Source organism: Tachysurus vachellii, chromosome 14 (genome assembly GCF_030014155.1).
Source record: "Tachysurus vachellii isolate PV-2020 chromosome 14, HZAU_Pvac_v1, whole genome shotgun sequence".
NCBI classification, from domain to species: Eukaryota; Metazoa; Chordata; class Actinopteri; order Siluriformes; family Bagridae; genus Tachysurus; species Tachysurus vachellii.
The window spans coordinates 9,387,819-9,414,355 of record NC_083473.1 but is presented as its reverse complement, the minus strand read 5'-3'; the positions used below and the strand labels follow the sequence as shown (position 1 = coordinate 9,414,355).

The window sequence follows — 26,537 nt, the reverse complement described above, 5'->3', positions numbered from 1 at the left end:
ATCCAGAATGCCCCCTCCACTGGCTTCCAGTAGCTGCAAACATCAGATTCAAAATCCTGATGCTCGTCAGAAAATTCAAAAATGCCTCTGGCCCTCTGGCCTTAAAGCTTTTATCACTCCTCACATTGCACCATGCTCCCTCAGATCTATTAGCTCACTGAAGACCTACCTCTTTCTGAAACACTTAAACTAGGGCTTATTTTTCCTTTATTTATTTTATATATTTAATAGTTTTATCATTTCTCCTAACTGAGTTTTACGCTGATGGTATCCTTACTCTGTAACCTAGTGAACCAGTGTTGAGGTACTCACTGATAGAGACTTCAAATCACTATTGGGATAAGGATGTCTGCCAGATGCCATAAATGTAAAGGTAAATGTAAATACATTATAGGTGGGAGCCAAAATCCTATAGCTGTATCAAATTCATGAGGGGAAATGTGTAAAGTACACCAGTAAAGAATTATAAAAAAGATCCATCTGACTCCCTTTTCCACACCAAAATAAGTGAAACGGAATGTTTTCATATATCTATTAATGAATGATTTACCATTAATATATATTATATACAGGAAGTTTATTTTCAATTTAGAAATGCAAGACAGAAAAGAACCCAGCATCATCAATACAGTTGAATGTACTGTATGGGCAATATGGGCATAGTTTTAGCTGCTGAAATGTTATGAATCAACAAAATCTTCTCTGAATCTTCAGCCAAATAGACTACAATCCCAGTCACATGACCCATTTTGTTTCAGTCCACAGAAATTCTATTCACAACCACCCAATTAACAACAAAGACATTTAGAGCATCTTTTCAAATTCTTGCTTCTAGCATTTCAGTAGTGATATAACTGAACCATTTTGATAATTTATATAAATCAGTTTGTGATTGCCTGATTCTTTGCCTTTTTATAAACTTTATACAACCAGACAGAGTCTATACTGTATATACGATAAATCTTTCATTGATTGGTTTCTGCCCATTATAACTACAGTATATTATGTATTTGTAGTTTAATGGCAAAAGTCCAATAATGTGTTTAAAGACATGAATCCATCAAACTTATGAATGTAAGGAAGAAAGGTATACATAGTAAAACTCTAGCATTTCATAGTGTTTTCTAATAGTAAACTTTAGTTTAATAGTAGAGGAGAAAATGCTATATTAGTCCAGTTTTGCTGAAGCCATTTCTGTGGAAACTTGTCCACAGTTGTGCGAGTTTGACCATTTATGACATTTAACTTTAATGCTTGTGTTCTGTGTGTGGGAAATTATTGGATGTTCTAAAAAAGACTGAACTTTTTGAAGTACTGTCAGGCCAAATTTTAATAAGTTGACTTGAGAACCACATATATCAGTCACAGACCATAGTGTTAATAAATATAATGTAAAGATGTTTAAATATAGTTTATAGCCTTACCGCATTAGAAGGCCTACTCCTGCGATCTGGTACCAATAGAGTATTCCGATTACTGGCCGGATGTATATCAGAACCGATACTCATTCTGGGTCCAACTAACATGTAGCTCTTATCTCCAGATCTGTACTGGATGCTGTGACACAGTGTCCCGTCGTATTTTGTGTCTTGTAAATATTTGGAGGAATAGTCTGTAGATTTGGAGCACTGCATTACAATTAGCACGATTATACTGATGATAAAAAGAAATGAAACCGAGCACAAGGTAATGATCAAATAAAAGGTCACGCTATTTTCTTCCAAGTCCGTTACTGTGTTTTTAACATCGGAAACAGCAATAGCTTCTTTGGGCTCAACAAGTTTAATAATCACTGTTGCTGTGGCTGAAAGTGAAACGTTTCCATTATCTTTGACCAGTATGATCAGTTTATGTTCAGCATCATCTGTTTCAGTGAATGAGCGAAGGGTCCTTATCTGTCCTGTATAACGGTCCAAACCAAAAAGACTGTGGTCACTCACTTCCTGCAGTGAAAATAATAACCAGCCGTTGTATCCAATATCCGCGTCATATGCTCTCACTTTAGTCACTAAATGTCCTGCGTTGACATTGCGGGGAATCTCCTCCACACCTTCAGCAGAACCGTTAGCGCTGACTGGATATAATATCACAGGAACGTTGTCGTTCTGATCCAGAATGAACACATTCACTGTGACGTTGCTGCTTAGTGATGGAGTACCAGAATCTGTAGCAAGTACGTGGAACTGAAACGTTTTTATTGTTTCAAAATCAAAACTCTTTAATGCGCTAATAATGCCTGTTTCGGGATTCACATTTAAGAATGTTGCCAAATCATTCTTTATTGTACGACTCTGTGAAATAATCGATCCTAATTGATCTGTGTTTCTAAGGATTTGGTAAGATATAGCCGCATTTTCATTTATATCACTGTCAGACGCAGTGACGGAGAATATTGCAGCACCGGGGACGTTATTTTCCAACAAATACAGTTCCAAAGGATTTTGGGTAAATTCCGGAAAATTATCATTAAAATCTGAAACTTGAACAGTCAACGTTTTGATTGTGGACTTTGAAGGCTGACCTAAATCAGTGGCTTTTATTATGATGTCGTATTGTGAAACAATCTCTCGGTCTAAAAGTTGTTTAGTAGCTAATGAGTACATGTTTTCCTGAACGGAAGGTTTTAGCTCAAAGGGTACATCATTGGAGACAGTACATATAACTTTACCATTAACTCCCATGTCTTTATCAGTGACGCTAATTAAAGAAACAACGGTGCCAGGTTGTGAATCTTCGGGTATCACGTTAGAAAGTGATGTCAGCTCTATATCTGGAAAATTGTCATTTTCGTCAGTAATCTTTATAATCACTCTACAATCAGTTGTCATTGGCGGCTGCCCTTTATCGGAGGCCTGTATGTTTAATCTATATACCTCATTCTCTTCAAAGTCAATAGGTTCTTTAATTTTTATTTCACCGGTAATACCATCTAGGGTAAATGTGTCATGCACTTTTCGTCGAATAGTTTTACTAAAGCTGTACATTATATCGCCATTAAAGCCGTCATCTAAATCAGTCGCATTAACACGCACTACCGATGTGCCTACGGGTGTGTTTTCTCTCAGTGTAACATAATAAACATCTTTACTGCATATTGGACGGTTGTCATTGATATCGAGGACTGTAACAGTAATGTTTAATGTACCTGATCTTGGAGGAGTTCCTCCATCCACTGCGGTCAAAATTAAATTATGTTTTCCGTTTTGCTCTCTGTCTAAAGCCTTGTGTAAAACTAGAAAGGGAGTTTTCTCCTCTTCTGTATTATCTCTCATTTCCAAGCCAAAATAGTTATTTTTTGATAGCGCGTATGTGCGAATAGAATTAGTGCCGATGTCTGGATCACGGGCGCTCTGGAGCTCGAAGCGTGCTCCAGTTAAAGTGTTTTCAGCGATTTCAAACTGCTGTTCTTTCTCAGGAAACCATGGGCTATGATCATTAACATCGGCGATTTCTACAGCAACATAATGAATCTCTAGAGGATTGTCCAAGGCGGTTTTTAAATTTAGGATGCATGAAGCAACACCGTCACATACCTCCTCTCTGTCGATTTTGTTAAGGACAGAAAGGACACCGTTGTTCTGATTTACCTGAAAAAAAGCCCCGTTTGTTCCAGAAACAATGCGGAACCGTCTGTCCACTAAAGTACTGACATCAAGACTCAAATCCTTCGCAATATTTCCCACAACCGAGCCCTCTTTTACTTCCTCTGGAATATGGAATTTTATCTGAGCAGAAACTTGCGTACCGAAAAAGAACAGCAAAGTGACACATATAGCAATCCAGCAGTACTCCCATTTGCGCCTTTGTTCGCCTTTATCCATCTTGGGCAGTCTTTTTAAATCGATATTTGATTGGAACAATGTAATATTTCTGCGCAATTATAAGTCATACACACGCAGTTCATAAAATCCAAAACTGAAGATGTTAAGAAGAGTGAATTTCTTAAAAAAAAAAAAAAAAGCAGCTCCCCTTTTACACGAAATGGAAACTGGTGTCTTCGATGATAGAGAAGAAAACGGACCTGCACAAAAGACAGGAATGGGCAGGACTACATATCTTCTCTCTGTCCTTATGTTACACTGACCCCTATGGATTTATCAGTGAGGAACTAGAAAGTCTCCAACGTGAACAATTAAATAATCAGACAACCAGATAAAACACTACCAACAGTTTTATAACCTGAGCCTGATCACGATAAATTATATATAATGTACATGATACATTAAATATTTGGTATTCTTTCTGCCAAATCTTTAAAGCACTGTAATTCATGTTATTAATTTAATAACATAACGGGAGAAATCTGTATTTCTTTACTGTTTCTGTCATTATTCTCACTGTTGTTTGTAAGTTAGTTAGTTAATTAGTTACTGGTTTTGTACACATAATTATTAATGAAATAAATAAGGTCTCCAAATAAGGGAAAAAGGTTTTAACGTGCTGCCTCTGCGTTCACTTAATATCTAGGACAATCAATGACTAAGGCAGATTCTATAGTTTGTCCGTTATGCTATGGGCAAGACAAAAACCTACACTATTAAACTTCTGTGTGCCTTTAAAAAATAAAGCTTTGAATATTTAGACATTTGTGGCATTTGAAGACATGTGCCGTGTGTATTTCAAAGATAAAATTGAATTGAATCGAATTGGCTTGAATCTCACCTCGTCTGAAGTTCTCCTCCTGCGATCTGGAACAACTAAGGTATTTCCATAACTTCCTGGAACTAAAGTAGATCCGATACTCATTCTGGGTCCGACCAACATGTAGCGTTTATCTCCAGATCTGTACTGGATGCTGTGACACAGTGTCCCATCATAATTTGTATCTTGTAAATATTTGGATGAATAGTTTGTAGATTTGGAGCACTGCATTACAATCAGCACAATAATACTGATAATAAATAGAAATGAAACTGATCCCAAGGTAATGATCAAATAAAATGTGACGTTATTTTCTTCCACGTCGCTTACTGCGTTTTTAACATCGGACGCAGCAATAGCCTCTTTGGGTTCAATAAGTTTGATGATTATAGTCGCTGTTGCTGAAAGCGACACGTTACCGTTGTCTTTGACCATTACAACCAGTTTATGTTCAGCCTCGTCTGTTCCTGTGAATGAGCGAAGGGTCCTTATCTGTCCTGTATAGCGATCTAAACCAAAAAGACTGTGGTCACTCACTTCCTGCAACGAAAATAATAACCAGCCGTTGTATCCAATATCCGCGTCATAGGCTCTCACTTTAGTCACCAAATGTCCTGCGTTGACATTGCGGGGAATCTCCTCGGCACCTTCAGCAGAACCGTTAACGCTGACTGGATACAGGATCACTGGAACGTTGTCGTTCTGATCCAGAATGAACACATTCACTGTAACGTTGCTGCTTAGTGACGGAGTTCCAGAATCTATAGCGAGCACGTGAAACTGGAAAGTTTTAGCTACTTCATAATCAAAACTCATTAGTGCGTGAATCGCTCCGGTTTCAGAGTTGATATTTAGAAATGATTGCATGTTGTTGTTTGTACCATCTCTTCTAAGAATGCTATACGAGACAGCTGCATTTTCATTTATGTCTTTGTCTGATGCGGTGACAGAAAATATAGAAGCACCTGGGGTGTTATTTTCCATTAGATACAATTCTATGGGATTTCGAGGAAACTCTGGTCTATTATCATTGACATCGGATATTTGGACATACAAACTTTTTTGTTCAGTTAGATTAGGTTGACCAAGGTCTGTGGCTGTTAAAGTAATGTCGTAATGAGAAATCTCCTCTCTGTCCAGATACGAGTTTATGATTAAAGAGTACATGTTTTCCTGCACAGACGGTTTTAGTTCAAAAGGTATGTTTGGTGGCAAAGAACATATAACTTTCCCATTCAGACCAGAGTCTTTGTCTAAAACACTGATTAAAGAAATAACCGTTCCCGGTTTGGAATCTTCAGGCACTATATTCGAAAGTGATGTAACTTCTATTTCAGGAGTGTTGTCATTCACATCTAAAATTTTTACAGTTACCCTGCAATTGACAGTCATCGGAGGTGTGCCTTTATCAGAAGCCAAAACATCTAATCTGTGCACATCAGTGCTTTCAAAGTCTATTTCCCCTTTTACGCGTATTTCACCTGAAACTGAATCCAAATAAAAGACGTCATATATGTTACGATTTAAGTTGCTACCAAGATAGTATAAGATCTCTCCGTTTGAACCTTCATCTAGATCTGTTGCGTTTACTTGCAACACTATAGTACCTATTGGAACATTTTCCTGTAAATGAACCGTGTAAACCTCTTGACTGAAGACTGGACGATTGTCGTTGATATCGAGAACAGTGACAGTGACATTTAATATTCCAGAGCTTGATGGATTTCCTCCATCCACCGCTGTCAGAGTCAGTTCGTGTTCAGCTCTACGCTCCCTATCTAATGCCTTCTGTAATACCAGGAAGGGTACCTTTTCGTCTTCCCTATCCTTTATTTCCAAGTCGAAATGTTCGTTTTTGCTTAATTTGTAAGAGCGCACAGAATATACGCCGATGTCTGGATCGCGCGCACTTTGTAGTTGAAAACGCGCCCCCGGTATTGTGCTCTCGGCGATCTCTACTCTTTGCTGCTTATCTGGAAATCTAGGTGCGTTGTCATTTATATCAGTAATTTCTACTACCACATAATGAATTTCTAGTGGGCTGTCAACTGCGATTTTAAGGTTAAATACACAGGGATTGGTGCTGTCACATACCTCCTCTCTGTCGATTTTTTTATGTACGTTCAAGACGCCATTGTTCTGGTTTACTTGGAAAAGACCGTCCTTAGGTCCAGAAACGATACGAAATCCTCTGTGTACCAATGTATTTACATCCAGATGCAAATCCTTTGCAATGTTTCCTATAATGGTTTCCACTTTCACCTCCTCTGGAATAGAGTACCTTATCTGAGCACAAACCTGTTTCCCGTAGCACAGCAGCAAAGAAATGGGTAGCGCAATCCAACAGCAGTGCCATATACGCCATTGTTTGCCTTTATCCATCATGGATGATTCCCTGAAACGGTTTTGGTCGTAAAATATATATATATATATATTTTTTTGTTATATTAGGTTACAGTAGATAATTATCTGTCCGTTATAATCCATTCGGTGTGTTATCAGCACAACTGACTTGTAAAAATAATAAAGCAGCTCTCGTGCCAGTTAAGCCCAAGTGTCCTTGTATATTGAACAAAACATGCACTTATACCAGTGGGCGGGAATTTCTCTGTCCCTGTGTAACACTGACCTCATCTGGCCATTGAATTAATCTGTCATTACTAAACTGTAATCTTTAAAACATCTTCCCACAATAGTGAACAGAATAATCACTGGGCAAAGGATCGTCCCAATAAGATATTGAGTTTCATAAAGGGGATTTGTGAAATCTGGGATATAAGATATCTGACACCTAAAGCCAATTTTGTGTTCATACACTACAATCTATGTATAAGATTCAAGTTCATATACAATTCTCGTGCACAATCATACATAATCATAGAAATTAAGTTAATTGTAAAAGAAAAATATATGGAATATATATATATATATATATATATATATATATATATATATATATATATATATATATATATATATATATATATATATATATACACATATATATGTAGACATGCATGCATGTAGACATTTATAACATAAAACATTAATATACAATTATCTACCTCTACACATCATATGAAACAAACACATTACTATGAAAACAGTGTTAGTTGTATTCCATGGTCATGATTTTACAAACCCGATTCCAAAAAAGTTGGGACACTGAACAAATTGTGAATAAAAAAGGAATTCAATAATTTACAAATCTCATAAACTTATATTTTATTCACAGTAGAATATAGATAACATATCAAATGTTGAAAGTGAGACATTTTGAAATGTCATGCCGAATATTGGCTCATTTTGGATTTCATGAGAGCTACACATTCCAAAAAAGTTGGGACAGGTAGCAATAAGAGGCCAGAAAAAATGTACATATAAGGAACAGCTGGAGGACCAATTTGCAAATTATTTGGTCAATTGGCAACACAATTGGTATAAAAAGAGCCTCTCAGAGAGGCAGTGTCTCTCAGAAGTCAAGATGGGCAGAGGATCACCAATTCTCCCAATGCTGCGGCGAAAAATAGTGGAGCAATATCAGAAAGGAGTTTCTCAGAGAAAAATTGCAAAGAGTTTGAAGTTATCATCATCTACAGTGCATAATATCATCCAAAGCTTCAGAGAATCTGGAACAATCTCTGTGCGTAGGTCAAGGCCGGAAAACCATACTGGATGCCCATGATCTCAGGCCCTTAGACGGCACTGCATCACATACAGGAATGCTACTGTAATGGAAATCACAACATGGGCTCAGGAATACTTCCAGAAAAATTGTCGGTGAACACAATCCACCGTGCCATTTGCCGTTGCTGGCTAAAACTCTATAGGTCAAAAAAGAAGCCATATCTAAACATGATCCAGAAGCGCAGCCATTTTCTCTGTGCCAAGGCTCATTTAAAATGGACTGTGGCAAAGTGGAAAACTGTTTATGTAAATGCCCTTTATGCCCATTTCAGCATAGATTTTCTGATTCTCTTCTCTTCTGACGTCTTAGAAAGCATTTAAAAATCATGAAACAGTGGCCTGTCCATATAAAGGTTGTAACTATAGTACAAATGTGTACTCTTCATTCAATTCTCATAAAAGTAGAGTACACCAAGTCTTTAATCAGACTTTCGAAGTGACATTGTCAGTGAGGATAGTCAAGCTAGTATTTCTGAAGTTAGTAGTGTTTTGTGTCAAGAATTTCCAGACACAGATGTGAAGATATGTCCACCACTGAAAGAGCTCATGGAACTCTGGCCTGCTCTTAAAATGGAGTCTGAGGTAGTGTGTAGTAGCACTTTTTCTGTTATTTGTTTGCTGATAACATACACCACATTCTGTGTAGTTGTGTTTATTTACTTTATATAGGCTCTTTTCTGCTTAATGGGGTGGTAGTAGGTTTACCAATTTTATCTATAAATATGGTTCTGTCTTGTCTGTTTAAAAATGTAGGTGTATGCAGAGTTTCAACGGATTAGAAACCAGAATCTGCCCAACACATTCTACTCTGAGCTTGAACAACATCTTCCTCGATTGATGACCTTGTTCAGACAGAAGGCATCCAGAACTGGAAAGACAGCAGAAGATTTGGCTAAAATCTTAAAAATACATGATGAACAGGTAAAGATTGTACTGTTCAAATACATGTTACATTTTATTGGTTGAATTTTGTATTGGAAGAGGAAAGTTTCTAATGAGCCCAAACACTACAGTTTGTCAACTTTGTTTCTGGTTTTTGTTTGATTGCATTAAAGATGCTTTAAAGTTATTTTTGTATATCTGTCTGTTTAAAATGTACAGTTCAGTTATGCACAGTTCTATTTTTATTGTTATAGGAATTTATACACACCAAGCGTACCACTGTTCTTCATGCCCTTCCTGTGTATCTACGTGAGGAAGTCTCTGGGTTTTTCAGGACCTGCACAGTAAGTATTTTTGAATAATTGACAGTACCACATTAGGTAAACGGTTCATATTAATACAAACTTTTTTACTTTACCTGTTCAGACTGCAACCATATAGTTTGTGTGATTTGAAAACAGTTGATCTGTTATTATTTACCTCTGTTTTTTACACCTTTATGTAATAATAATAAGAATAAGAATAAGAATAATAACAATAATAACAATAATAATAATAATAATAATAATAATAATAATAATAATAATAATAATAATAATAATACATTTATTTTTATATAGCACCTTTAAAGTAGCTTCTCAAGGCGCTTTACATAAAAAAGCAAATGAGAATACAAAACACACAATGTAAAACAAGTAATACATACACATAAATACCCACACACACAAAAATAAAGTAGTCAAAAAAAGACTACCTTTAAAAAAATGAGTTTTTAAAAGAGATTTAAAAGTACTAAAGTTCTCTGCATCTCTGATGTGAGGAGGGAGTGCATTCCAAAGTCTAGGTGAGTACGGTGAAAAAGCCCTATCCCCTACAGAACGCAGCCGTGTCTGTGGGACTACCAATAGTCCTGCTTGTGAGGAGCGTAAGTAATGCTTGGGTGTGTATAAAGTTAAAAGTGCAAACAGATACTGGGGGGCAAGACCATGCAGTGCCTTGTATGTAAGCTTGAGGACTTTAAAATCTACTCTGAACCTGACCGGAAGCCAGTGCAAGGACTTGAGGGACAGGATCCTAGCAGCTGAATTTTGCACACACTGCAGTTTATTAAGTGTGGATATAGGAACCCCAGCCAGAAATGCATTGCAATAGTCAATGCGGGAGAACACAAAAGTATTAATAAGCCTTTCAGTCACTGAACGGGATAACATAGGGTGAAGTGTAGCGATATTTCTGAGATGAAAAAATGAGTTCTTTACAGTATGCCGAACTTGAGGGTCAAAAGACAAACTTGAATCAAAGATTTCTCCTAGATTTTTTAATTTGGTTTGTACTTCCAGAACAGAGCCATCTACTGTACATTTAGAAACAGTGAACCAGCTTTGTGAAGCTGGTGAGGGGTGCCAGTAAGCAAGACCTCTGTCTTGTCAGCGTTGAGGCACAAAAAATTTTGAGACATCCATGTTTTTCTCTCAGCAACTTTGGTATTTGTAACCATGTGTTTGATTTTTTTTTTATTATTATTATTATTATTATTATTATTATTATTATTATTATTATTATTATTATTATTATTGTCAATGATTCATGTGTAGTCTGTCCCTCACAGTCATCAGGAATAATGACACAAGTCCAGTTCACTTTCAGCAAGTGAAAATCTGTCATCACTGAAAGTGAGATTGTGCACTAATTTGCAGTCCTATTCACCTTCAGCCTATTGGACTTGCATTTGCATTTTATTTATTTACATATATATATATATTAGTTTTATTTATCTGTATGTCGTTGCCATTTAACACCGTGCTGCTAATATTTAAAAGGCAAGAAATCACTGATTCAGTGTTACACTGATTCAGTGCAATGAGTTGCCACAAAAAATTTAAGTTTTGAGTCGCATGGTTTTAAGTTTAGTAAGTCAAAGGGTTTGACTTATGTGTAATTTAAAAAATGACAGAAGAGAATAATAAATATTGAGTTCATTTAACATAAAGGTGCTTCTTTGTGTACTTATTTTCTTTAAGTTGAGTTAACTTCATGCCATGGGATTGGGGAAAGAACATTTTAAGTCACTGGAACTGAAAATATTTCAGTTGACTTGAATAAGAACTTTAGTTTAACTGTTATCAAAAGGTTTGTGTAGAAAGTAATCCAAATATTTAACTTCTGACAGAAATGGGTTTTTAAGTTCATGAACTTAAAAAAATTAAGGCAACTCGTTTTTGGGTTGCAATTGGGTTTGGGTTTACAGTGTGTGCAAACGTTCCAAGCAGGTGTGTAAAATGAAAAAGATACTCAAAAAAATGAACAGAAGAGAAATCCAAATCAAATCAATATTAATTTTGATCATTCTCACTCACTCATTTTCTACCACTTATCCAAACTACCTCGGGTCACGGAGAGCCTGTGCCTATCTCAGGCATCATTGGGCGTCAAGGCAGGATACACCCTGGACGGAGTGCCAACCCATCGCAGGACACACACACTCTCATTCACTCACGCAATCACACACTACGGACAATTTTCCAGAGATGCCAATCAACCTACCATGCATGTCTTTGGACCAGGGGAGGAAACCGGAGCACCCGGAGGAAACCCCAGAGGCACGGGGAGAACATGCAAACTCCACACACACAAGGCGGAGGCAGGAATCGAACCCCCAACCCTGGAATTGTGAGGTGAACGTGCTAACCACTAAGCCACCGTGCCCCCCCTTCGACCATTCTTTGCATGTAAAACAGCATAAGTTATACTAGGTACACTTGCACACAGTTTTTGAAGGAGCTTGGTTGTTCCAAACATCTTGGAGAACTAATGACTAACCACAGATCTTATGAGAATGTAGACTGCCTCAGGTCCTTGTATTCTGACAGTGGCTGTATGTTTGGGGTCATTGTCCTGCCACAAAATAAAAAATTGGGGCCAAACAGATGCCTCCCTGATAGTATTGCATGGAAGATAATAACCTTCCTGTATTTTTCAGCATTGAGAAGACCACTAATCCTATGCAAACCTCACACTCCATTTGCAGAAATTCAACCCCAAACATGCAAGAAACCTCCACTAAGCTTCATTGTTGCCTGCAGACACTCATTATTGTACTGCTCTCCAGCATTTGGTAAACAACCTGCCTCACGCTACAGCCAGTTATTTAAAATTTTTGCTAATCATTCAGATGCAGGTGCGGATCACAGTATCTACTGTCCTCAACATTGTTTTTTCATGCAGCACATTGAATGCAGCACATTTTCATACAGCACATCTTGAAACCCTAGTCTGCCAAGAAATGTTTCCCACAGAGAGATGCTGATGCATTATATCTATGTCTTGTTGCTGTGCTCAGTCTTGCCATGCTGTGTGACCTGTGACATAAAACTTTCTTCCTCAACCTTGCTTTAATTGCAGAGTTTGGCTGTTCTTGACACAGTTTTAAGCCTTCTACACAACTGTTTCTTTTTAAATTAATGAGTTTCAACAAACCTATGAAAGTGATGATAATTAGCACCATCTTGGGATTATTGGTTAATCATACACCTGTCTCTTAACTTGCAAAATCCCTGACTTTCTGCAATGGTACAAAGTGTGCAAGTGTAATAAGTGATGCTGGTTTGAACCAAAAGGAAGTCACACCAATTTGATTTTGATTTTTTCCCATTCCTCACTTTGCATGTTGTACACCCGTAAAGAGAAACAACTAAAATCTATATTTTTGAAACCAAAAATCTTTCTTTACAGCATTTCTTCACATCTTCTCCTAAAACTTTTTTTTACAGTATTATATAAAGTTTTGTAAATACTTTGAAAAGCCTGGCAGCTATTATTGCAAAATTGCAAAACAATAAGCTAATTTCTAAACACGTCAGAAACCTCATCCCAAAGATGGCCCAGAACGGACATTTCCATTACTTCAGCTTTCATAAACATAAAGCAACAACAACATCATCATCATCAACAAAAACAACAACGCTTACCTCCATAGACGCTCTCTTCCTGCGGTCAGGTACCACTAAAGTGTTTCCATTACTGCCCGGAACTATGGTAGAACCGATACTCATTCTGGGTCCAACTAACATGTAGCGTTTATCTCCGGACCTGTACTGGATGCTGTGACACAATGTCCCATCGTAATTTGTCTCTTGTAAATATTTGGATGAATAGTCTGTAGATTTGGAGCACTGCATTACAATCAGCACAATAATACTGATAATAAATAGAAATGAAACCGATCCCAAGGTAATGATCAAATAAAATGTCACGTTATTTTCTTCCACGTCGTTAACTGCGTTTTTAACATCGGACGCAGCAAAAGCTTCTTTGGGTTCGACAAGTTTAATGATCATAGTCGCTGTAGCTGAAAGCGACACGTTACCGTTGTCTTTGACCAATATAACCAGTTTGTGTTCTGCCTCGTCTGTTTCTGTGAATGAGCGAAGAATCCTAATTTGTCCTGTATAGCGATCTAAACCAAAGAGACTGTGGTCACTCACTTCCTGCAAAGAAAATAATAACCAGCCGTTGTATCCAATATCCGCGTCATAGGCTCTCACTTTAGTCACCAAATGCCCTGCGTTCATATTGCGTGGAATCTCCTCCACACTTCTAGCAGAACCGTTAGTGCTGACTGGATACAGGATCACAGGAACGTTGTCGTTCTGATCCAGAATGAACACATTCACTGTAACGTTGCTGCTTTGTGGCGGAGTTCCAGAGTCTGTAGCGAGCACGTTGAACTGGAACGTTTTAGTTACTTCATAATCAAAACTCTTTAGTGCGTGAATAACTCCTGTTTCAGAGTTGATATTAAGAAAAGATGCAATATTTCGTTCTCCTCCTTTAATAATTTGGTAAGTAATCGCAGCATTTTCATTCTCGTCCTTGTCCGAAGCGCTAACAGAAAATATGGATGCACCCGGGAAGTTGTTCTCAAGTAGATATAACTCAAGAGGATTCTCTGGGAATTCTGGGCTGTTGTCGTTTACATCTGATATTTGGACGCCAAACGTTTTCATTGAAGATAGGGGCGGGTGTCCCAAATCTGTAGCTCTTATTGTTATTTCGTAATATGATATACGCTCTCGATCTAGTCGTTCACTGATCACTAAGGAATACATATTTTCTTTAAATGACGGCTTCAGCTCAAAAGGTACATTGCCTAATGTGCTACAAACGATTTTTCCATTTACACCAGAGTCTTTGTCAGTTACACTTATAACGGAAATTATAGTTCCTATTTTTGAACTTTCTGGGACCACGTCAGACAAAGACGTAATATCTATCTCAGGTTTGTTATCATTTACATCAGTTACTTTTATAACAACTCTACAGTTACTTGTCTTTGGTGGTTGTCCTTTATCTGACGCTGTAATAATAGCCCTAAAGGTGTCAGTAGTCTCGAAATCTACCTCGCTTTTTACGGTAAGGTTGCCTGTGTTTCTGTCTAATTCGAAAGTATTATACACCTTTTTGTCAAGATTTTTCACAAATGAAAATGTTATGTTTCCATTTAAGCCTTCGTCCAAATCAGTGGCATTGACTCTGAAAACAAGAGCCCCAACCTGAGCATTTTCTTCTATTGTAACAGAATAAAGTTCCTGGCTGAATATTGGTCTGTTATCATTTTCATCTAGAACTATCACTGAAATGTTTATGCTCCCTGATCGTGTTGGGGTTCCGCTATCCATGGCGGTAAGCATCAAATTATGCCTTTTTTGCTGCTCCCTATCCAATGACTTGCGTAATTTTAAAATTGGTATTTGTCCTTCTCCTCCATTTTCTCGAAGAACAAGTTCGAAATTGTCACTTTGGCTTAATTTATAAAAACGAACCGTATTTACACCAGAATCAGGGTCGCGTGCAGGTTGCAGCTGAAATTCCTCACCGGGCATTGTGGATTCATATATTTCAATAAGCTGTTCTTCATCATTAAAACTCGGCGAATGATCATTTACGTCGGTAACGTCAACTTCAACGTAATGAATTTCTAGGGGCTTGTCCACAATGAGTTTTAGATTAATCGAACAAGAACTGGTCCCATCACATATCTCCTCTCTGTCTATTTTCTCACGAATGGACAAAACCCCATTGTTCGGATTTAAATAAAAAAGGGCGTCATTAGAACCAGAAACCAAACGAAGTCGCCTGTCTAACAATGTACTTACATCAAAACCCAAATCTTTAGCAATATTTCCTACAACCGATCCAGATTTTACCTCTTCTGGAGTAGAGTACCGTATCTGGGCAGACACAATTTCTGTAAAGCACATCAGCAAAGAAACGCAAAGCGACATCCAGTATGTCTGCCTTTTGTGCCTTTGTCTTCTACCTTCCATCGCCAAAGATGAATCTTCAATAAAACAAATCCAATGGATGTAGTTTTCTTTTTTAGTAAACGGCCTTCTCAAAGACCAAATCTTAAGTTCTGTCCTTTCTTCATTCTATAAAACTGCTTTAGTCTGAGATAATCGCCATCTTCAAAATCATACAACAGTCAGCAGGTTTACGTGGATTTGCTTCTGCCTGACGCAAATCAACCAAGCCAGGCCTGTAAATCCGTTAAGGTTCCTTATGCATTAGTGACACCTTGAGGTCTACCCAAGGCAAAAGCTCATTTTTTTTTATTTTTTATTTTTTTTTTTTTACCATTCTTTTGATTCCAATCTAATAACGAGAAAACAATTCTCTAAAGATACAACACTAGTGTCTTGCAAAAAAAAGTCATGCAAAAAGACGTTGTAAAAAATAACAGCTTTATAGTTGTTATACACTTTTTAAATCAGAACTAATGCTGGATATGTATCTAGAAAAAATTTATAATAAAAAAACTTATAATAGTAGTTAATGCACTAAAAATGTATTCATGTATTATGATTATTATTATTATTATTATTATTATTATTATTATTATTATTATTATTATTATTATTATCTGGTGGTATTTCCTCAGGTTTTGTGAATGATAATCCTGAACAAAATTATTAAATGCGTCTGAGGAAAAAGAAAACAAAATTCTTTCAAACGCGTTAAATATTTTTTTTTTTTTTTCAGGATTATAATTCACAAAGCTAAATGTATGTGATTTAACAAAATCTCACTGGTCTAAAATAAATATTTTAATAATTTCATCATAAGTAACAATTGTTCAGTAACAATAAGCGTTATTCAAAAGACTTTTAAAACCTCTAATAATGAAGTTTTATTTCAGCGCCATGGAGAGCTCTCTAACAACGGTACCAGCAAATATTAATATACAATATATAACGTTAAAGTACAGTGTGTATGTATGTATGTATGTATGAAAAGAACGGCTGCACAGGAAGCCTTATAAAATTAGAATACAAACGTTTTATATATATAAATATAAACCATTTCTGTCTTACCTCATCAGAAGTTCCTCCCCTGCGATCTGATACAACAAGGGTATTTGCATTACTGCCTGGAACTATAGTAGAACCAATACTCATTCTGGGTCCAACTAACATGTAACGTTTATCCCCAGATCTGTATTGGATGCTGTGACACAATGTCCCATCATAATTTGTATCTTGTAAATATTTGGAGGAATAGTCTGTAGATTTGGAGCACTGCATTGCAATCAGCACGATTATACTGATGATAAAAAGAAATGAAACTGATCCCAAGGTAATGATCAAATAAAATGTCACGTTACTTTCCTCCATGTCACTTACTGTGTTTTTAACATCGGACACAGCAATAGCCTCTTTGGGTTCAACAAGTTTAATAATCACAGTTGCTGTCGCTGAAAGTGAAACGTTGCCATTGTCTTTGACCAGTATGACCAGTTTATGTTCAGTTTCGTCTGTTTCTGTGAAAGGGCGGAGGGTCCTTATCTGTCCTGTATAACGGTCCAAACCAAAGAGACTGTGGTCACTCACTTCATACAGTGAAAATAATAACCAGCCGTTGTATCCGATATCTGCGTCATAGGCTCTCACTTTAGTCACCAAATGTCCCGCATTCACATTGCGGGGAATATCCTCCATACCATCAGCAGAACTGTTAGTGCTGACTGGATATAAGATCACTGGAATGTTGTCGTTCTGATCCAAAATGAACACATTCACCGTGACGTTGCTGCTTAGTGATGGACTTCCTGAATCTGTAGCAAGCACATGAAACTGGAAAGTTTTTGTTGTTTCAAAGTCAAAGGATTTTAGAGCTTGAATAACTCCTGTTTCCGAATGAATGTTGAGAAATGATGATATGTCGTTATTTTTATCCCTGCCTCTAAGAATATTATATGATATTAAAGCATTTTCGTTTACATCCCTATCAGTTGCACTAATACTTAATATTGAAGCACCTGGAAAATTATTTTCAAATATATATAGTTCAACCGGATTTTGTGGAAATACTGGCTTGTTATCGTTTACATCTGAAATTTGCACTCTCAGTGTTTTAGTGGAGAATAAGGGAGGCTTTCCTAGGTCTGTGGCAGTAATTGTTATATCATAATATGAAACTAGCTCTCGGTCCAGTTGTTCTTTAATCACTAGCGAATACATGTTCTCCTGAACTGATGGCTTTAATTCAAATGGTACAATGTCCGATACAGCACACTCAACTTTCCCATTTACACCAGTGTCTCTATCACTAAAACTAATTAGCGATATTACAGTTCCAGGTCTGGTATCCTCTGGAACTATACTGGACAATGAAGTTATCTCTATGTATGGTTGATTGTCATTTTCATCTTCTATCTTTATAATAATTCTGCAATCAGTGGTCAATGGAGGCTGCCCACCGTCTGAAGCTTGAATATCTAATTTGTAAATGTTAGTCTTTTCAAAATCTACTTCGTCTTTTATTCGAATTTCACCCGTTGCTTTATCTAATACGAAAATATCAAACGAGTTTTGGTTTTGGCCTCCTCCAAAAACAAAATGCACTTCTCCATTTACACCTTCGTCATTATCATTTGCCTGCAATGTCAACACCAAAGTTCCAATAGGTGCGTTTTCTTTCAGTGTTGTCGTGTATACGTCTTGACTAAATATAGGACGATTGTCATTAACATCAAGGACAATAATTGTTATGTTGAGTGTACCTGACCTAAGCGGGCTTCCTCCATCGAATGCAGTTAAGATTAAATTATGCTCAGCTCTTCGCTCGCGATCGAGTGATTTCTGTAAAACCAAAAACGGAAGCCTATCTTCTCCCCAGTCTCTTATTTCCACATCAAAATGGTCGTTTTGGCTTAATTTGTATAAACGAACAGAATTCTCTCCAGTATCGGGGTCGCTAGCAGCTTTCAGCTGAAAACGGGTATTTGGAACAGTTGATTCCGCTATTTCAAGACGTTTCTCTTTTTCCGTGAACATAGGAGAGTGGTCATTTATATCTGTAATTTCCACGCCTATGTAATGAATTTCAAGTGGATTTTCAACCACTATTTTCAAATTTATTACGCAAGGGTTATTTCCCGAACATATTTCCTCTCTGTCGATTTTTTTATGGGTGTACAAAACGCCATTGTTATTGTTTAAGTGGAAAAGAGCACTGTCAGAACCGGATACAATACGCAGCCGTCTGTCCACCAGTGTATTAATATCAAGACCTAAATCCTTAGCGACATTCCCTACAATAGAGCCTTCTTTCAATTCTTCCGGAATAGCGTACCTTATCTGGGCCGTAATCATGTCCCCAAGGCACATTAGCAAAGAAATTCGAAGAACAATCCAGGAGTAATCCCATCTGCGCCTTTGTGTGTTGTTATCCATCACGAACAATCGCCTTTACAGAACAAGCAAATCGCCGACGATACAATCACGTCATGAGCATATTCTTCAAACTAGAATATGACGGAATTAATTTCCCACATCATATTAAGATGTATTTTTTATATTTTAACCAGTTTATCGTCGTCTCACGGCAGTCTTTCAAACGCCATGCAGGGAAAAACTGTGGATGGGCAGGGTCTGACATTAGCAAAGGATCACGATGTAGTACTGACACCCAATGGCCTGTTGTGAAGAATACAACCATACCGGCGGCTGTACTGGCAAACCAATCATATGCTATCTAGCCATAGGTCCACTAAGGAAAGATCATCACGTTCTTCATGAAAAGATATCTTTTTAGAGTTCAACAATTAAAGTGTTGCGTGTATCTAGATAAAAAGCGTATTAAATAATAAAGGCTAAAAACGTTGCAGTTATTACTTCGAATCCACTTACCTCAATAGAAGTTCTCCTCCTGTGATCTTGAATCACCAGAGTATTCGCATTACTGCCTGGAACTATAGTAGAACCGACACTCGTTCTGGGTCCAACTAACATGTAGCGTTTATCTCCGGATCTGTATTGGATGCTGTGGCACAGCGTCCCGTCGTAATTTGTATCTTGTAAATATTTGGAAGAATAGTTTGTAGATTTGGAGCACTGCATTACAGTCAGCACGATGATACTTACGATAAAAAGAAATGAAACAGACCCCAATGTAATTATCAAATAAAATGTAACGTTATGTTCTCCCTCTTCTTTTACTGCATTTTTAACATCAGAAGCTGCAAAGGCCTCTTTGGGCTCCACAAGTTTGATAATCACAGTCGTCGTTGCTGAAAGTGAAACGTTTCCATTGTCTTTGACCAGTATGACCAGTTTATGTTCTGCCTCGTCTGTTTCTGTAAAAGGTCGAAGGGTCCTTATCTGTCCTGTATATCGGTCCAAACCAAAGAGACTGTGGTCACTCACTTCCTGCAGTGAAAATAATAACCAGCCGTTGTATCCTATATCGGCGTCATAGGCTCTCACTTTAGTCACCAAATGTCCTGCTTTGACATTGCGGGGAATCTCCTCTACACCTTTAACAGATTCGTTAGCGCTGACTGGATACAAGATCACTGGAACGTTATCGTTCTGATCCAGAATGAACACTTTTACTGTGACGTTGCTGCTTAGTGACGGAGATCCAGAATCGGTAGCGACCACGTGGAACTGGAACGTTTTTGTCATTTCGAAATCAAAGCTCTTAAGTGCATGTATAACACCTGTCTCTGTATTTATATTCAAAACTGACCACACGTCATTAGACCTCGTTTCACCTTTAATGATTTGATACGTGATTTCCGCATTTTCGTTCAGGTCTTTGTCAATTGCGCTCACAGAGAATATGGAAGAACCTGGAACATTGTTTTCTATTAAGTAAAGTTCAAGTGGATTTTGAGGAAATTGTGGAAGGTTATCATTTATGTCTGATATCTGCACATTCAGAGATTTAAAAGAAGAGAAAGCAGGTTGGCCCATGTCTTTAGCTGTTAATAAAATATCATAATGGGATATGAGCTCTCTGTCTAAGGTTTTACTTGTAATTAATGAATACACATTATCTTCAACAGATGGCTTTAGCTCAAATGGCAAAGCACCTGAGATGCTACAAACGACTTTGCCATTAATTCCAGAGTCTTTGTCTGTAACACTTATCAGAGAAATAACAGTACCTGGTTTAGAGTCCTCTGGAACAATGTTTAGTATTGAGGTTACTTCTATTTCAGGTTTATTGTCGTTCACGTCTATTATTTTGATGATAACCCTGCAGTCGACAGAGAGCGGAGGCTGTCCTTTATCAGAAGCTTGTATGTTTAATCTATAAATCTGAATATCCTCAAAATCGATCTCCGTTTTGACTTTAATTTCACCAGAAATGTGGTCTACATGAAAAATATCTTGGATTTTACTTTTTGTATTTCTACCCCATGAATACTCTACTTCTCCATTGCTGCTTTCATCCGGGTCAGTAGCATTCACTCTCATTACAACCTTCCCGACAGAGACGTTTTCAGGTAAAGATAAAGAATAAACATCTTGACTGCACACAGGCTGATTGTCATTTATATCAAGGACAGTTATAGTTATGTTAAGAGTCCCAGATTTTGGTGGATTTCCACCGTCTAGTGCCGTTAAAAGTAATCGATGTTCATGGACACTTTCCCGATCCAAATATTTTTGTAACACAAGCGACGGAATTTTATCCTCAACAACATCTCTTATTTCTAAAGTAAAATGTTCATTATGACTTAATTTGTAAGTTCTAATAGAATTAACTCCAATATCTGTATCACGCGCTGGTTGCAAATCAAGTCGCGCACCTGGAGCTTTATTTTCTGCTACTTCTAAATGTAAGTGTTCATCTGCAAAACTGGGCGCGTGATCGTTGATATCAGTTATTTCAATTCCAATGTAATGAATATTAAGTGGATTCTCAACAGCAATTTTTATGTTTAGCAAGCAGACATAATCACCGTCACATATTTTTTCTCTGTCGATTTTCTTTTCAACGTATAATATTCCATTGTCCGGGTTTACCTTGAAAAGCGCGTCCTTAGATCCAGAAACGATACGTAATCGTCTGTCCATCAAAGTGTTGACATCAAGACCCAAATCTTTAGCAATGTTTCCCACAACTGAACCTTCTTTCATCTCCTCGGGGACAGAATACCTTATCTGACCGAAAACGTGCTCCACGAAGCACAACAGCAAAGAGTAGCATAGCGCAATCCAACAATACTCCCATTTTCGCCTTTGTCCGCCGTCGTCCATTGTGGACGATATTTTTTAATGAATCAAAAAACTCAAAATGACATTGGGTTAAAGGTTGTAATAAACATACAGTATAACACGAATGCAACCAAAATGGGATCAAATATTAACTCAACAAAGAAACAGCTCTCCCTACACCCGTTACATCACACACATTTTACAGACAGGAAAGGCGTAAAAAAGGGAAGGGCTTAATAATCTGTTGGTGTATCACTGACGCCATGTGGAAGACAGTCATGTCCGCGTATATTATGTATATTATATTTGCCGTTTGCATTTGCTAAATAGAAAAAGTTTTAGGAAAGGGTTTTGGGGAATCAAATAAAAAAATCTTTTTAACTATATTTCATTTTTGTAAATTTTCCCATAGAAAATTGACTCGCAGTGTCAGAATATTTTCAGAACCCAGTAGGCAGGGGTATTGGAAGTTGTCTGTATAATAATAATATAATTATTATAACAACATAATTTTGTTCAGGATTATCATTCACAAAACCTGTAGTAATACCACCAGATTAAAAAAATCAACAACAACAACAACAACAATAATAATAATAATAATAATAATAATAATAATAATAATAATAATAATAATAATAATAATAATAAGCACAGTGTAAGAAGAGTTATAATTAATTAATCAATGACTATTATAACAAGCATCATATTCAGCATTTCGCAAATGAATTTAGCACCATGGACAGCGCCACGATTTACCATACTTTGTGGTTGAACATTGAACACTATCTACAAAAAAGTCATTATGACATAGATTTTCTTTCCCACAGAATACATGTCAAACATTATCTATAAAACGTTAACTAATATGAAATATTTCTTAACATTTTAGAAGTTTATAAAAAATAAATTCAATTAAATTAAAAAGTATTAATTAAATTAAATTAAAAATTAAACAAGCATCACACAGTTTATTTAGTTCAGTCAGCTCTTACCTCCCCAGAAGTTCTCCTTCTCCGATCATGTACAAGTAAAGTATTTCCATTACTTCCTGGAACTATAGTTGAACCGATACTCGTTCTTGGTCGAACTAACATGTATCGTTTATCTCCGGATCTGTACTGGATGCTGTGACACAGTGTCCCATCATAATTTGTATCTTGTAAATCCTTTGAGGAATAGACTGCAGATTTGGAGCACTGCATTACGATCAGGACGATGATACTGATGATAAAAAGAAATGAAACCGAGCCCAACGTAATGATCAAATAAAATCTGACGTTATTTTCTGGTACATTTTTAACTGAACTTTCAATATCAGAAACTGCAAATGTCTCCTTGGGTTCAACAAGTTTAAAAATCACAGTCGCTGTTGCTGAAAGTGAAACGTTGCCATTGTCTTTGACTAGTATTACCAGTTTATGTTCAGAGTCATCTGTTTCTGTGAATGGTCTAAGGGTCCTTATCTGTCCTGTATAACGGTCCAAACCAAAGAGACTGTGGTCACTCACTTCCTGCAGTGAAAATAATAACCAGCCGTTGTATCCAATATCCGCGTCATAGGCTCTCACTTTAGTCACCAAATGTCCTGCGTTCACATTGCGGGGAATCTCCTCTACACCTTCAGCAGAACCGTTAGCGCTGACTGGATATAAAATTACAGGAACGTTGTCGTTCTGATCCAGAATGAACACATTCACTGTCACGTTGCTGCTTTGTGATGGAGTTCCAGAATCTGAAGCGAGCACGTGAAACTGAAACGTTTTTAATGACTCAAAGTCAAAGCTTTTGAGGGCAAAAACTCCACCACTTTCCTCATTAATATTCATAAATGATGTCACACTTTGGTCTGAGTTTAAATGATCTATTGAATATGAGACTCTTGCATTTTCACCCTCATCTACATCAGCTGCGCTCACCGAGAAAACGAACATGCCCGGTTTGTTGTTTTCAGCTACATAGAAGGTGTATGGGCTTTGGATGAACACAGGGCTATTGTCATTGACATCCATCACTTCAACGTGAATTATTTTTGTTGATGATTGAGGGGGGGTTCCCAAATCCTTCGCTATTATAGCAATATCATAAAACGACTTTGACTCTTTGTCTAAGTTCCATTTTGTAACCAAGGAATAAAAATTTGAATCGGATGACTGCTTAAGTTCAAATGGTATGCTTTCTGGTAAAGAGCACACTACCTGCCCATTAACACCTGAATCTAAGTCTGTCACTCTCATTAAAGCAACTACTGTCCCTGGACGCGCGTCCTCGTAAATTCGGTCAGATAAGGAGGTGACGTCTATTTCCGGTTGGTTATCATTTACATCTTCTACTTTCACCAGCACGTTACACTGCGTGGACAGCGACACCGCTCCTTTATCGGCAGCCAGAATTTTTAGCTCATAGACTTGTTTTTCCTCAAAATTAAGACCACCTTTAATTCGTAATTCCCCTGTTTTGATGTGTAAATCAAAAAGGTCTGACTCGCCATTTCTAATCTTACTTCTTAGTAAGTATTCAATTTCCCCATTTTCTCCTTCATCCAAATCCGTCGCGTTAATACGTAGTAAAAACGTGCCATCAGGAGCGTCTTCTTTCACTGTTACCGTATATTTCTGTTTACCGCAGTTAGGTGCGTTATCATTAATGTCTGACACAATAACATTAAGAGTTAGCGTTCCTGTTTTTTGTGGCTTTCCCCCATCTATAGCGGTTAATATTAAAGTATGCCTTGCGCTATTTTCCCGGTCTAAAAGTCTTTGCAAAACGATGACAGGGACTTTTCCTCCGTCTCCAAAATCGTCTGTTTCTAAACGGAAAAACTGGTTCTGCGTTAATTTATAAGACTGCAAGGCATTAGAGCCGATATCTGGGTCGTGTGCACCTTCCAACTGATACCTTGTTCCAGTCATTGCACTTTCAAGTGTCTCCAAATTATATGCATTGTCTATAAATGAAGGTGCATTATCATTCACATCCACAATTTCAACTGTTATTTGATGCATTTCGAGAGGATTCTCAATCACCGCATTCATACTGATGAGGCACGGATTACTCGTAGCGCACAGCTCCTCTCTGTCGATCCTACGATTCACGAACAATGAGCCTTCTTTTTGATTTACCTGAAAAAGCTCCTGTTTTGATCCCGCCACAATTCGCAGATTCCTCCCCGTCAGCGACGACGACTCCATGCCCAAATCTTTGGCTATATTTCCTAAAATGGTCCCAATCTTTGATTCCTCTTGAAGAGAATAACGTATGTGAGTTGACACGACGTCGGAAAGAAGCAACAGACACACATAATAAAGAAAAAAATATCTGTATATCCAGCTTGTTCTTGAATATTCACACCCCATATTGTGAAAAATTGCGGGTGAGATGCTCAGTCAAATATTACTTCCTAAATTGTTACTACAAATGGTGTGTGAAAGAGAATGCCCACCGTGGACGCTCTCGCTTTGTTATCTCGTCCCACTGTGGTGATATGGCGGCTTGAATGTCCAATATTAAGTATGTATGTCTTATAGCGCCACAGTGCGTCTAATTGTATAATTGCAGTCTCTCAGTAAAATAATTGAGATTATATGTAAATAATTTGGTAACAATTTGTACAATTGTTGTTATTGTTATTATTGTGTAATAATAATAACGACGACAACAACAATAATAATTTTAATTGTTATTGTTGTTGATGTCATGCTTAAGTTTTTAGTAAGCTTTTTTAAATAAATTGCACCAGTACAAATATTAATAAACTCATAAACTAATGTTTGTATTTAAATATTAACATAGTTACAATTTAATTTAAACGTTTTTCATTTATTTATGTTTTTTTTCTATTTATTTCTATTTTGTTATTTCTCGGTGGATTTTTTTATTTTTTTTTTGCTACTAAGCTATAGTCATGGTCAAAACTTACTTCACTGGCAAATCAGACCAAGAAGTATTTTTGTCTTGTGTATAGTGACATCATGTGGTAGACCGTCTCAACCCACGTGACAGTATATGCCGCACCATTTCTGAACGCATTACGTCATGCGTCATTACTTCTGTTCGGGAAAATGTCGGTGCTGTGAAACGACGCAAGCAGTAACAGCTCACCAACGCAAGAGGGCATCTCAACTAGTTCTTTGTCATGTGACGCACTCAGCAAGACCCCCCTTCCTCCCCGCGCGCCCACACTATCGTCCGCTCCCAACACACACACACACACACACACACACACACACACACACACACAGACACACACACACAGACACACACACACACAGACCTTTTAAATTCTGTAATTTAGTTCTGTTAATGATGTTCATTATTTAGGTTATACGTAAAAACGATTTTTGTGAATGGGATGCTGCTGAGTGAGGTTTTTCTGTATTCTGCATTTTCTGTATATCAGGTTACAGACTGTTTCAACACACACACACACACACACACACACACACAAAACCTTTACCACTCCCTCTCCCAGACGGCAGCCTGTTACCATGGTAACGGCTCTCCCTCGAACAAGGTCGCTGTGCTGTCTGTGGTGCTGAACATTAACACGAGGGAGGGGGAAAGGAAAAAAGGATACAACCCCCATACTCTTTAGAGACTGTAGCAAAAAATAATCTGGTAAAAATAATTTGAGGTCAATTTTTTATTGAATATGTTTTCATTAAAAATATATTTGATGTTCTTTTCCAATCCTCATCCACACCTAATCACTTCTGATGATGCTGTTGCCTAGAAACTAGCAGTCAGCACAATTGATTGATAGGAATTGGGGGATGTGTATCTAATGGCATTAGGAACATTGAAAACATCATGCTGTGG

General features: G+C 37.4%; 6 protein-coding genes across 6 annotated transcripts; all 6 read right to left on the bottom strand.

Annotated features, from left to right (window-relative positions):
* Positions 1–1,412: 1,412 nt before the first annotated feature.
* LOC132857037 (protocadherin alpha-3-like) lies at positions 1,413–3,821 on the bottom strand. The gene has a single exon (XM_060886994.1). It carries the CDS (start codon positions 3,819–3,821, stop codon positions 1,413–1,415), a length of 2,409 nt encoding a protein of 802 aa, XP_060742977.1.
* Positions 3,822–4,578: 757 nt separating this feature from the next.
* Positions 4,579–7,035, bottom strand: LOC132857390 (protocadherin alpha-2-like). The gene has a single exon (XM_060887349.1). The coding sequence runs from the start codon at positions 7,024–7,026 to the stop codon at positions 4,579–4,581; it is 2,448 nt and encodes an 815-aa protein (XP_060743332.1). The 5' UTR covers positions 7,027–7,035.
* Positions 7,036–13,121: 6,086 nt separating this feature from the next.
* Positions 13,122–15,536, bottom strand: LOC132857389 (protocadherin alpha-8-like). Its single transcript, XM_060887348.1, has one exon. It carries the CDS (start codon positions 15,534–15,536, stop codon positions 13,122–13,124), a length of 2,415 nt encoding a protein of 804 aa, XP_060743331.1.
* Positions 15,537–15,654: 118 nt separating this feature from the next.
* On the bottom strand, positions 15,655–18,944 carry LOC132857387 (protocadherin beta-15-like). Its single transcript, XM_060887346.1, has 2 exons — positions 16,525–18,944; positions 15,655–15,748 (listed from the first exon to the last, which is right to left on the bottom strand). Exons 1-2 carry the CDS (start codon positions 18,942–18,944, stop codon positions 15,655–15,657), a joined length of 2,514 nt encoding a protein of 837 aa, XP_060743329.1.
* Positions 18,945–19,349: 405 nt separating this feature from the next.
* LOC132857385 (protocadherin gamma-A11-like) lies at positions 19,350–21,825 on the bottom strand. Its single transcript, XM_060887345.1, has one exon. The coding sequence runs from the start codon at positions 21,759–21,761 to the stop codon at positions 19,350–19,352; it is 2,412 nt and encodes an 803-aa protein (XP_060743328.1). The 5' UTR covers positions 21,762–21,825.
* An 874-nt stretch (positions 21,826–22,699) lies between these two features.
* LOC132857060 (protocadherin alpha-8-like) lies at positions 22,700–25,075 on the bottom strand. The gene has a single exon (XM_060887020.1). It carries the CDS (start codon positions 25,073–25,075, stop codon positions 22,700–22,702), a length of 2,376 nt encoding a protein of 791 aa, XP_060743003.1.
* Positions 25,076–26,537: the final 1,462 nt, after the last annotated feature.

What these genes read in the sequence shown, in the direction of transcription:
- LOC132857060 (XM_060887020.1), bottom strand. Translation starts at nt 25,075, where the DNA reads ATGGGGTGTGAATATTCAAGAACAAGCTGGATATACAGATATTTTTTT.
- LOC132857385 (XM_060887345.1), bottom strand. Translation starts at nt 21,761, where the DNA reads ATGGACGACGGCGGACAAAGGCGAAAATGGGAGTATTGTTGGATTGCG.
- LOC132857389 (XM_060887348.1), bottom strand. Translation starts at nt 15,536, where the DNA reads ATGGAAGGTAGAAGACAAAGGCACAAAAGGCAGACATACTGGATGTCG.
- LOC132857387 (XM_060887346.1), bottom strand. Translation starts at nt 18,944, where the DNA reads ATGGATAACAACACACAAAGGCGCAGATGGGATTACTCCTGGATTGTT. An exon ending in TTGTATTCTAATTTTATAAG is followed by an intron (nt 15,749 to 16,524) that starts GCTTCCTGTGCA and finishes ACGGATTTACAG; the next exon opens with GCCTGGCTTGGTTGATTTGC.
- LOC132857390 (XM_060887349.1), bottom strand. Translation starts at nt 7,026, where the DNA reads ATGATGGATAAAGGCAAACAATGGCGTATATGGCACTGCTGTTGGATT.
- LOC132857037 (XM_060886994.1), bottom strand. Translation starts at nt 3,821, where the DNA reads ATGGATAAAGGCGAACAAAGGCGCAAATGGGAGTACTGCTGGATTGCT.